General features: G+C 39.7%; 1 protein-coding gene across 2 annotated transcripts in view; it reads right to left on the bottom strand.

Annotated features, from left to right (window-relative positions):
* Btn1a1 (butyrophilin subfamily 1 member A1) overlaps nt 1-10661 on the bottom strand; it is a 43298-nt gene extending 32637 nt beyond the window's left edge. The window contains exons 1-4 of one of the 2 annotated variants that reach the window (XM_074082695.1): nt 10444-10661; nt 8476-8604; nt 7909-8259; nt 6092-6373 (exon numbers count right to left, since the gene is read on the bottom strand). In XM_074082695.1, the coding sequence (XP_073938796.1) occupies nt 6092-6373; nt 7909-8259; nt 8476-8557 (715 nt within the window). In that variant the 5' untranslated portion in view covers nt 8558-8604; nt 10444-10661. The remainder of the gene's footprint in view (nt 1-6091; nt 6374-7908; nt 8260-8475; nt 8605-10443) is intronic. The other variant, XM_020163172.2, reaches the window with a different exon arrangement.
* Between the last annotated feature and the right edge of the window lie 2475 nt (nt 10662-13136).

Genomic DNA, 13136 nt, shown 5'->3' on the forward strand with positions numbered 1-13136 from the left:
GTGTCCATAATATAGCTGCATTTGTTTTAGGTCTATAATCTGCATATGTGGGAGAACATGCCATGCCAGATCATTTTAACAGAGAATTCTACCAAATGTTTCAAAGAAAATTAACACCAACTCTACACAATTCTACTCAAAAAAAAAAAAAGAAGGAGCTTTTCCTAATGTATTTTATAAAGGTGGTATTACATTTTGTTGGCAGTGCTCTATTGAACACAGAGCCATATGCATTCTAAGTACTTACTCTACCACTGAGCTACATGCCTTCCCCAGTATCACCTTGAGCAAAAACCAGAAAAGACCTATACACCAGTAACTCTGGTTATGTATACACAAAAATTACTAACAAAATAGTAATATACAACGTGGTCAACTGGTGTATATTCAGAAATTCAAGGCTGATTCTATATTCAAAATAAGTCCATGCAATCCCATATTAACATTCTAAAGAGTATCACATGATGGTATCAATTGAGGAAAAAAAAATTTGACTAAATGCAACATTCTTTCATAGAAATTCTCATAGAGCTAGAGGCATGGCTCAAGCAACAAATGACAAAAAACACCTCTCAGAAAAATAGAAGTGAAGGGAAACCTCCTTAAACCCTGTAGCTACGCCAGGCAGGATGGCACACACCTGTAATCCCAGCACTCAGGAGGTAGAAACAGAAGAATCATGAGTTTGAGTTCAGCCTTAACTACATAGCAAGTTCCAAGCCAGTCTGGGCTACATAGTGAGACCCTGTCTCAAAAAACAAGGGCTCAGTGGTATAACACTTGTCTAGCAGGCACAAGGCCCAAGACCTATGGCTAATCTGATGCTTAATAATGAAAGATTCCTCTAAGATTGGGAAAAAACTATTGTGTCTGCTCCCCACTTTTATCAACATAATGTGGGGAGTTCTTAATGTGGATGTGGGAAGTTCTAGCATAGTGCTACAAATAAAAAGGAAATAAAGGAAGAAAGAACTAAAATTATCCCTATTTGCAGATGACACATATAGAAAATTCCTAAGGAATCTAAACAAAAATCTCCTAGAATTAATAAGTGAATTCAGCAAGGTTACAGAATACAAAATAAACAGATTTTTAAAAACCAATTTTATTTTTCTGTACTTGCAATAAACATATGGGCACTGAAATTAAAAATACAACAGTATTTGGACTGGAGGCATGGCTCAAGTGGTAGAATGCCTAACAAGGCTGAGGCCCTAGTTCAAACCTCAGTAGCAGGGTAAACAAACAAAAAAAAGCACTTACAATTGCTCAAAAATAATGAAGTGTTTAGATGTCAAACCAACAAAATACATTCAGGTTTTCTGCTCACGAAACTATACAATGATGATCAAATAAGAGCTAAATAAACATAGGTGTAATGTGATCACAAATTGGAAGATTTAACCTAGCAAAGATATTAGTTCTCCTCAAGTTGATATATAGGTTTAATAAAATTATGATCAAATTCCCATCAAGATTTTTGTCAAAATAGAGAAAATTAGTTTAAAATTATATCGAGGGTAAAAGTACTAGAACAGCTAAAAAATTTTTGAAAATATGAATAAAGTGGAAGGAATCAGTCTACTAGATCCCAAGATTTACTACAACTACAGCAATCAAGATTGTTGGAGGGATAGACAAGAGAACAGAACAACAGACACAGAATCACAAAAATATGCCACTGACTTGTTTGCTTTTTGAGACAAGGTCTTATTTGTAGTCCAGGCCTTCAACCCCTATCTTCCTGCCTCAGCTTCCCAATAATTGGGACTATAGACATGTACCACCACACCCAGCTCCCAACTGATTTTTGAGAAAGATGCAAAAGTTACATAGTGGAGGAAAGTTAGTCTTTTCAACAAAAGGCAGTAGGAGCAATGAATAAGCCTAAGCAAAAAAAAAAAAAAAATAATAATAATAATAATGAACCCTGGGCTGGGGAAGTGGCTCAACTGATCAAGTGCTTGCCTAGTAAGTATAAGGCTCTGAGTTCAAACCCAGTTCTGCCAAAAAAACCCAAGAACCTTGACTTAAATCTCACACCATATATAAAAATAAACACAAGCCTAGTGTGGTGCTACAAGCATGTAATTCCAGTACACTTGGGAGGCTAAAGCGGGAGGATAATAAATTTGAGGCCAGAATGGTCGACACAGTCAGCTTTTGTCTCAAAAAGGGGAGGAAAAGACAAACTATAGACTGGAAGAAAATATTTTCCAACCACATCTCTGAAAAAGGATTCATATCTAGAATATATAAAGTGGGCTGGTGGAATGGCTTAGGTGGTACAGCACCTGTCTAGCAAGCATGAGGCCCTGAGTTCAAAGCCCCAGTACTACCAAAAAAAAAAAAAAAAGAGAAAAGAAAGAATATATAAAGAATTCTCAAAATAGTCAAACAAAACAAAATCTAACTAGAAATAGGTGAACATATACTTCTATGAAGAAGCTATCCACAGCAAATACGTATTGAGATATTTAGCATCATTAGTTGTTAGGCAAATGCAAATTAAAACCACAATGAGGTTTCACTACACATGTATCAGAATTACTAACATAAAAAATACAGCAATTCCAAATGTCAGCGAAGCTGCAAAGAAACTGGATCACTGACACACTGCTGATAGAAAATGTAAAATAGTATAGCCACTCTGAAAAAGTTTGGTATTTCCATTAAAAACTAAACATTATTACCCAGCAATTATACTCTTTGGCATTTATCCCAGAAAAATGAAAACTTCTGTCCAAAAAAATTTATACACAAATGTTTATATGTATATGTATAACATATAAATATCATATGTATAACATATAAATATTTATATGTTATATATATAACAGTCAAAAACTGGATGCAACCCAGATGTCTTTCAACAGATGAATGATTAAACAAACTATGGTACAAAAATACCGTGGACTATTTCTTACCAATAGAAAGACAAACTATTGAAACGAGGAAGAATCTGGGTAAATCTCCAGAGAACTGAGGCTTAGAATGTTATTACATGTGTGATTCCAGTTATAATGATAAAATTATAAAAATGGAGAAGGGCTGGGTGTGGTGATGCATGTCTATAATCCCAATTCTCAGAAGGCTGAGGCATGGGGATCATGAGTCCAAGGCCAGCCAGGGACACATGGTGACACCCTGCCTCAAAAATTTAAAAATAAAAATAAAGGCCAGGTACAGTGCTTCAAGCCTATACTAATAGCTACTTGGGAGGCAGAGACTGGGAGGATCATAGTTCAGGCCAACCCAGACAAAGAGTTCACAAGACCCCATTTCAACCAATGGCTGGGTGCAGTGGCACTCACCTGTTATCCTAGTTATTTCTACCCAGGGAAGAACAAATAAAAGGAACACAGTCCAGACTGGCCAGGCATAAAGTGACACACTGTCTCAAAAAATAACAAGGACTGGTGGAGTGGCTCAAGTGGAGAATGTCTGCCTACTACTAACACCAAAAAAAAAAAAATTAATTTTAAAATTAAAATGGAGAAAAGATCAGTAGCTGCTAGGTGTTAAACAGGGCATGATGGTGGAAGGGAACAGGTATGACTAAAACAGGAGACATGAGGGACCTTGTGACAGAAATGTTCTCTATAATAATGACTTACTGTTATCATTGGAAGAAACTAGGTAAAGAGTACATGAAAGCTCTGTACTACTTCTTATATCTACATGTGAATCTAAAATGATTTAATTAAAAAAATAACATAGTGTCTCACTTCCCACCCATGAGAATGGCCAAAATTCAAGATGAATTAGTGAGACACTGGATGGGAGGTATGTAAAAATCCACCAACCTGCACATTTAAGAGTAATCTTATTTTTATTATATGGTTTAAGCCTCAAATTTTAAAAAGGAGTGAGGAGAAAGTGGTGTAGGAGTCATGCACAGGACAAACTAGTTAATAGCTAGGTGAGGAGATACACTGGTAAGAGATGGCCAAGAGGAAGTTGGAAGTGTGGTATAGACATCACTAGAGACTAAGATGGAGTTCTAAGAACCACCTTCATACAGGTACTGTTTAAACACTTTACAAAGTAGAGGGATGTAAGAGGGCATTGTGAAATACACATTTACCTTGCCTTTCTGTTCCTTTCCTGACATAAACCCTTAGAATTTCAGGAATGGTTAGTTGTCTGGGTTTTTTTTTTTTTTTTTTTTTGATCAGTGCTGAGGATCTCTATCACTACCAAGTCAGGAGTGTTTTTTATGTTAATAATGACTGCTGGCTCAGAGGCTCCTCAGGATGAGGGCTGCTTGACAGAAAGACCAAGGTATGGTTAGAGGGTTGGAACTTAAAGCCCCACTCACACCTTCAGGTGGGTTAGAAGGGCTAAAGGACAAGTTGATGGACAAAGGAGAAACCCAAAGTGTTCATTAAGTGGATCCTTGAAGAATACTTACACAGGGTGGAGAAATATGAATCACAAATGCTACAGGACAAATGTGTTCAAAGAGAATCAGGAAAATGAAGTGTTTTAGATGATGTATTTGATGATATATTTGTAGACAGTTTCTAGGAGGGGATAGTCACCAGGATCAGATATATCAAGAATGATAAGGGACAAGATATCACTGAACTGAATTAGGGAAATAACTGGACAGCCCTTTAAGGGGAGTTTCCATGAAAGGAAGTGGAGTCAGTGAGTGTTAGTAGTCATTTGAAAGTTTGAAGGAAAATGGAAAGATAAAGACTTGCTTTCTTAATAGACATTAAAATGAATAGCAAGGGACTGGGGATGTGGCTCAATGGTAGAGGGTTTGGTCTGGCATGCACAAGCCCTGGGTTTAATCTCCAGCATCAAAAATGAAATATATAAGTACAATTCAAAAATGAGTAGCAGGTGCTGGAAGAATGGTTCATTGGTAGCACTCTTGCTTAGCATGTGCGAGGTCCTGGGTTCAAACCCCAGTACTGGAAAAATAAAGACAGTGATTTCCACTCTGTGGAAGAATATAAAAGAAGGGTGTATTATTACTTAATAGTCAGGCCTCTCTGAAGGTGAACACGGAGTTCTAGGGTGGAAGGAGAAATCAAGAAAAATGAGATGCAACTAAAACCAAAGGAGAAAGAGAAAGAGTGGGATACCAAATGCACAGATGAACCAGAGATGAGCTGCTGCTGCCTAAACCAGAAGTAGTATTTGGGGATTACATGAAATGACTGGTCTGTTGAGGACCTTGGGAACTTGGACAAAGGTCTAAAAAAACAGTGAGATTATTTAGAACACTAGGAAACTAATGTAAAATGTTCTAGCTACTCCAAGAAAAAATCTCTATCCACTTAAAAGATTTATTAGTTAAGATGTACATATCCATACCCATAAGGGACTGGCTGTAGGATTCCTTGTGGGTGCCAAAATCCACTGATACTCAAATTTCTTATAGAAAATGGTATAGTATTTTTATATAACTCATACATATCCTCCTGTATACTTTAATCACGTCCAGATTACTTTAATATTCAATGCAATGCATTGAATAGCTAGTAATACTTTATTGTTTGAGGAATAACAAGAAAAAAGGTTAGTACAGATAAAATTGTTTTCTGAATATTTTCCATCTACAGTTCATTGAATCTATAGATGCAAACCCCCAGAAATACGGTATATTTCAGAAATACAGTATATTTCTTAAGCATATAAAGCAGAAATCTTTTTGAAAGCTATTGTTTTTCTTTAGTTAATTATTTTTTAGATAAGGATCTGCCAACCTACAGGCTCCCACAAAGCTGGGATCACAGGAGTGCACCACCACACCTGACTTATAAGTTGAGAAGGGGGGGGCTCACAAATTTTTGCCCAGGCTAGCCTCAAACTGGATCCTCCCCATTGCTGCTTCCAGAGTATCTGGGATTACAGGCATGAACCACTGCACCTGGCCTTCTCTGAGCTCTATACAAAGTTTTATGACTTCAGAATTTTTATACATCTGGTGAGATTTGCCAGCAGACGGGAGGCTTTGCAGAGCCAGGAGGGAAAGGTAGACAACTCTGCTATGAGGTCACATTTAAGCAGGTGCCCTAGGTCGTGTGGCCCTGAAGCTGTGTCAACACAGAAATCCAGCATTGGTTCCACTGACCTGGTATGGAAACCCCTGCTTCCTTCTTCTGGCCAAGAAGGAGGTTCTGGATGCAACAGGACATATTGTCTATGGAGTTGTCTCTGATGGTCACCGAAGCTGTCACAGTGAACAGGCCTTCTTCGTCAGGATTCTTGGACTCTAATGAGGATGGTAATTTCTCTCCTGTGGGAGTTCTCCACTGCACCTGGGGCTCTGGGTACCACCCCACTGAGGTGCACTCCAGCCGGATCTGTCCATTCTCTTGAACTTCCATAGTGATGTGAGGATCGGAGCCTAGAGCTATGTAGACAGAAGTTGGTCTAAATCTTTCCATAGATACCATTTTGAGAGTCTTTAATCTCAGCTTTGTAACTACTATAGACTATAGTGCTTGTAGGGAGGAACACAGTAACTCAGGGAAACTAGGAATACACACATCTCAACTCCTCATTTCAAAGAGAACTAAGGTATTAATAAAATGACATTTCATACACCTCATTAGAAAGATACTATTTGGGTCAGGCATGGAGAAAAAAAAGAAAGCAAGAAAAAGGTGCCATTTTGGGATCAGGCTCAAGTCCTGCCTCTAAAGGACAGAGAAGCATTTGAGATGATCTTTGACATGTGGATAGAATTGAACGGGTGGACATGAGAAGTGATTTTTCAGGTAGGGGAACAGCAAGATCAATGGCTTAGAGGAGGGCTAGTTATAAACTTTGGGAGGTCCAGCAATAGCCCTGTTGTTGGGAATAGGAGAAGTCTGGGTAAGGTGGCAGAACATGTTACTCTTGGGCAATAGGCAAGAACTGGAAAAGGAAAATTATTTCCTATGCTTTTCTCTCGATGTCCATGGGAGAGGAGTTGGAAATCATTCATAGTAACATTTCTGATGTTGTTTCAAGGATTCTCTTAAATGACTTCTACTTCAGTTTCCCTCATATATTTAAATTATTACCGCTGAGAATTCTTTTCTTTCCTTTTCTACTTGATTCTTTTCTTAAAACTTTATAGGGCATAAAAAATACTTGATAGCTGGGGGCAGTGGCTCATACTTGTAATCCCAGCTATGTTGGAAACTGCAGGTAGGAGTTTTGTAGTCTGAGGCCAACCTGGGCAAAAACCCAAGACCCCACCTGAAAAATAACTAAAGTAAAAAGGATTGCAGGCATGGCTCAAGTGGTTAAGTGACTGCCTAGCAAGCACAAGGCTCTGAGTTCCAAATGCCAGTAACTCCAAAACCAAATACTGTACAGTTTCACAGTAAAGCCTTTAGAAACTTGTCCACTTTTATGAGGATGCATAAGAATGTTACTCTGTTGAAGAGTTAACAGGTTTTAGTATTTTTAAAATTAGGTCCAGGATTTATAAAAGAGCCACACAAGTTTTATCAAGTCTCCAGGTTTTTAGACGTCATCTTCAAGATAATTATTTCTCCCTACAGATGGGATACAGATGGGATACATGGACTGAACAAGCTGCTGCCAAGGGGGCCCACTGTCATGGAGCTGAGATCTAGATTTCACCAAGACATTTTTTTAAACTAGAAATTTGAGTAGCTAAAAATAAATAATATTGGGCTGGAGGTGTGGCTTAAGAGGTAGAGTTCCTGCCTAGCAAGTATGAGGCCCTGAGTTCCACCCCCAGTACCGGCCCCCAATCAGTAATGATAATAATAAATACATAATATTAAAAGGCACTATGCTATTTACAGATCATATATTTACCACTTTCTAAGTGGAGTGATAACGCCTCACAATTCTCTTATGCTTTATAGTTTTCAAACCACATTCATGTACAACTCTGGTGTCACTGGATAAGCCAAACTTGTCACTCACCAGCTACTTTCAGATGCATGAAGGCTTCTCCATGGATGTGTTTGTCTCTGAAGAAACATCCATACACCCCTTCATCAAAGACTCTGATGTGGTGTATCTTCACAGCAGCACGCCCTAAGGTGATACTGTCCTGCACCAATGTCACTCTCCCTTGGTACTCAGGCATCTGTTCTCCCTGTTGCTCTTGCCCATCCTGGTACACCAACACCGCAGGTGAGAACATATTTCGGAACCACCGCAGCTCCATATGCTCAGCACTCACATTGGTGGGTGAGAGGTGACAAGGCAACTCAGAGTCTTTGCCCACTAAGGCCAGGATGGGCTCCAGGGGTCCAAGGACTTTAAAGTATCCTGAAAAAAAAGAGCAGGATGTGAAAGGATGTGGAGGAGGGAATTGCACTGACAGAAAGGCAGCCCAACCAAAAGACAGATTCCCGCCCACCATTTCTCTATTCCTTATTGTAGGGCATTCACCTGGATGCCAGTGGGGACTGCTAGGAAGAACCTCTTCGAATGTTTACATTTGTACAGAGGGAAAGGGGGTGAAAGGAAAGGAGGGAGACCTACCTGAATCCAGCCTGGGCAGCTGCAGGATCATGACTGTGAGTAGACATCGGGAGGCGGGGTTTGGGAAAATTGCCATCCACATTCTTTCTGTGCAGCAGGATACTGATGTGAGCTTGCCAGGAACATATGCTAGGAGAATAGTCAGGAGATAACTATGGGCTCTGTAGACCCTCTGCTTTTCACAGTCCTCCAGCAGTTCCCTCCAGCCTGGAGTACCTTGGTCATTTGCATGTGAAGCTTCCTCTGGGCCTCATTGTGCTACCATCTGCACCCACCCACTCACCTAGCTAAGTTTTGCCAAGCCTGTATAAAATAAACTGGGCCCTAAATCCCTAAAGGAGACATAAGAGAAGGGAAACAGTATATGAATTAATGAGCTGCACATAAATGAACAAACTGGATTTACTACACTAAAAAATGTCTTCCAAATACAGTATTTTGCCATTTCCTTTAGCAATGAGTTAGTCAAGAAAGTCAGCCTAAGAAATTAGTGGAAAAACACTTGGGAGATGGAGATAGGAGGATGATGATTGGAGGCCAAGCCGGTTTAAAAAAAAAAAGTTAGTGAGATCTTATGCCAGGTGTGGTGGGACATATCTGTAATCTCAGCTATGTGGGAGGCCTATGTCAGAGGATCAGGGTCTACACCAACCTCAGCAGAAGCACTGAGACCCTATCTGAAAAATAACTAGAACAAAAAGAGCTGGAGGTGCAGCTCAAGCAGTGCAGTCCAAACCCCAGTACTGCCAAAATTAAATGGAAAAACAGACCCGTTTACAATCCAGTACAGATAAACATTTAGATTCTGTTTTACATGCTGTGACAACAGCCCCCTCCCAATTATCTTTTTCTCACTTCAGCACTAAATACTTTTCAATTTGTATCAGAAATCTCTTCCCTCACTTTACTGTACATTTTTCAAGCTAATTAAGCCATTAGTTCCTTCATTAGTTTGGGCAAACATTCACATACACCCCCTCTGAATACAGTAGCAGAAGCTTTTCAGGAAAGTTGTGAGGTTTTGTACCCTGTAGTTGCATATAGATGTACATTCTTGGGGCATCCATGCACTAAAAAGCATTTTGGTGGAGTGGTGGTGGTGGAGGCAGTACTGGGTTTGAATTCAGGGCTTAAGGCTTGCAAGGCAGGCACTCTACCACATGAACCACTTCTCCAGCCCAAGGCAGTCTATTTATAATTCAGCATGTGTTGTTATGCTGATTCTTATTTTAAAAAATTATTGGCATAAATTAATTCTACCAAGGAATTTCATTATGGTATTTACATACATGCATATGATGTACTTCAATCAAATTCACTATCTCTGTTACTTTCTTAACCGCCTCACTCTCCTCCCCCTTCCTTTTTAACAGGCTTTAGTGGGTTTTATAGTCCTATTTTCATATATATGTAAACACGCATACATATACAATCTACTTTGATCACATCATATTCACCCCCTACTCTCTTCTTTCCCCCTGCAGCTGGTTGCCCTCCCCAAAGTCCCCCTTCGTCTTTTTTTAGGTTTAAATTACGCATCATTATGGTGGTTTCTTCTTCTTCTTCTTTTTTTCCTTTCCTTTTCAGACTCGTATCCCGGCTTTTGAGGGCAGAACCCGCCAACGCTAAGTCGCGGGCACAGAAGACCTTCTGCCATGGTACTTAAAGACATCTCTTTTTTAGAACTTTCTGAAATTCATTCCCAGCAATGATCGGGTGACATTTTAAGAGCCTTTTTGCTCCTTTGTCATCGTAATTAGCTCCTAAGAACATGCAGCTGACACGTTTCTTCATTCCTGTTGTTCTCCTTCCACGAAACCCCAACTTCTGCACTGTGAGCTCCGGCTTCTCACCAACGCGCACACACAGCACCTCGGGTCCCCCTTTCCCTATGGAGTCCTTCCCTGCACCCCGCTCAGCTTTTCAGCCCCTCTTCTTCCAGGCCCTGTAGCCGGGGAACCCACTTACCCCTTGGTACTCCATTTGAAAATCACAGTCCTCAGAACAAAGATAATCAATAGTCTCCCATTGTTAAAATAAGAACTTTAGGCAAAGCAAGATTAGTAGAGTTTCATTAATTGAAGTACGATTGTCAAATTTGGCTGACCCCAGACCTAAGAGAGGTTCTGAGTGCCAGGAACCACAACGTGAGCAGGCAGGGAACCCGGATTGCAGAAGTAGCGTGATTGGCTAGTGCGATTTAAAGGGCTGTCTATGATTGGCTAAAGCCGCGGCCAGTTTAGTTAAGACTCCGCTATTGGTTAAATTAGAAGGTTGCGGTTTCTTACGTACGGAGGCATCTTTAAGCCAAATTTAAGACTGTCTGAAAGAAACTGAGGGAGCACGTCTTGTGAATTCACTCTGAGAAACAGTAACTGAATTCTCTTTGGACAAATTAGTTGTATGATTGGCTCAGTGAGACAGGCCAGATGGGAAGGTGGCCGAAAGGAGACTAAAAAGTTAAAACCTGTTAGTGGCCAGCTAAGGGAAAACTCCGCCCTTGAATGCCCTTTTTTTTTTTTTTTTTTTTTCCCAATTCTCCCTCCTGTCTGTAAAGGCTGCATGGATAGCCTCCTCCGCCCCAGCCTTCCGAATCACTCTAGGCTGTACAACCTGGGGCGGTACAACCTGGTCACTTAGGGAACTCTGCAGATGTCACTTGTTTGCTAGCTTCACCTGCAAGGCCCATCAGCAACTCCTAAAGCTAAGCCCCAGGGCCTAGAGGGCTTGTATATAGAAAGGGCTCAATAGATGCCCTGGATACTAGTGTGCTCAGGGCTAACAAGCCTCCCTAGACCTGGGGAGATTGTTCCCTCTACTTGGCTTGTTTTTCCACCAGGTATTCCAGAGTCTCCCTCCACTCACCACTCTTGTTCTTATTTATTTATTTATGTTTGTTTGTTGCATCTCTCTGTGTAGCCCAGGCTGACCTCAAACTTGCAATCCTCCCGCCTCCACCTACTACTCTGTTTAAAATTGCAATTTCTAATATTCCTTCCCCTGGTTTATTTATCTCTTTTATCTATCACCATCCAACACGCCATATATATATGGCGTGTTATATATATATATATATATATATATATATATATATATATATATATATATATATATTTATTATTACTTATTCTATTTCTGTTTGTGTCACCTACCTCAACAAGTTAGATTTTTGTGAATGGGAACTTTGTTTTGCTCACTCCTATGCCCCGACAGTCTACAGTACTGCAGCCTGTGGTGTCCATAAATCATTGTTGGAGTCCAAGGTGAGTGTGAAGGATTTGCATCATACAGGAGAAAAGACACCTGCTCTACTGAAACCAAAAGAAACAGATTAAGAGGAACAGGAGCAGCAGGTGGGGCTGGAAGCTTGGGACATCCTCCTCCTATTTTGTAGTTGACAGGGTGGTATCTGTGTAGCCATCTGAAACATGGAAGAAGGACGTTTGATAAGAATTAGCTATGCTCCATACAGGGTACTCTACATACCTTATGTACTCAGAGTACACCATCTGGTTTCTGTCTAAGTCCCCTGCCCATTCCATTCGTCATTGTTCTGACCACATGGGCCTGTTTATGTTCCTTCAACTAGTCATTCATTCCTACTTTAATACTCTGTGCTCACTGTTCCCCCAACTCTCACAGGGCTGGTTCTTTCTCAGTTCTCAAATCTCAGCAAAATCAACATCTCCTCCAGGAGGCCCTTCCTAAACTTGCAGTTTAATGTAACATTCTCCACCCCACCCCACCCCAAACATAACCTTGCCTTCCTTCCTTCCTTCCTTCTTTCCTTCCTTTCTTTCTTCTCTCTCTCTCTCTCTTTCTTTCAAGTAAACTCCAAGAAGGTGAGGAATCTATCTTATTCACTGGTGCTTTGTGCTAAATTTATAGAAAGTAAATGAGTAAGATGTGAATAGAAGACAGAATGAAGAGCATAGTGACCATACTTTATACTATGTAATGCTACCATAGTGTGTAGCACAAGACTCCATAGTGTCTAGTTTCAATGAGCACTTAAAATATGTTAATTTTGTTTGGAATGCACCTTGAAGACAAGACATGATTTATTGAAAAAAAAATAATTTGAACTCTATTTTCCTTGAACAAAAAGTATTGATTTAACTTGCTAGACTCCAGTAAGTTACCATAAAATGGGTGAAATATGTCTGCTGTGAGAATCCAAGGATACAGCCTGTGTGAAAATGTTCTGTAAACTATAATAGAAGTCATATAAACTCTTTTACAGCTTTGTTTTAGGGCTGGGGGCATAGCTCAGTGGTAGAGTACTCTCCTGGCACGTCTAAGCCCTGGGTTTGATCCCCAGCAGTGTATAAAAAGAAAAAAACAAAACCCCCCTAATTTCACAGAACCCTGAAAAATTTATAAGTTGCTTAAATTAATATAGCAAGTTATTACTAATACTTGGTTCCTTACTCACACTTGTGCTTTTAGTTAACAAACTTCAGGGGGAAGGGGGAAGTGGCCCAAACAATGTATACACATTTGAATAAATATAAAAATAATTAAATAAAAACAATCAAAACATTAATGTAGAATCAGTTAGAAAATAAAACAAATTTACAAAACCTTCAAATAATATAGCAACAGTACCAAAAATAGAAACAATTTATACACTGCAATGAACTGAATGTGTCCTGTCAAAA

This window comes from Castor canadensis, chromosome 8 (genome assembly GCF_047511655.1).
Source record: "Castor canadensis chromosome 8, mCasCan1.hap1v2, whole genome shotgun sequence".
NCBI lineage: Eukaryota > Metazoa > Chordata > Mammalia > Rodentia > Castoridae > Castor > Castor canadensis.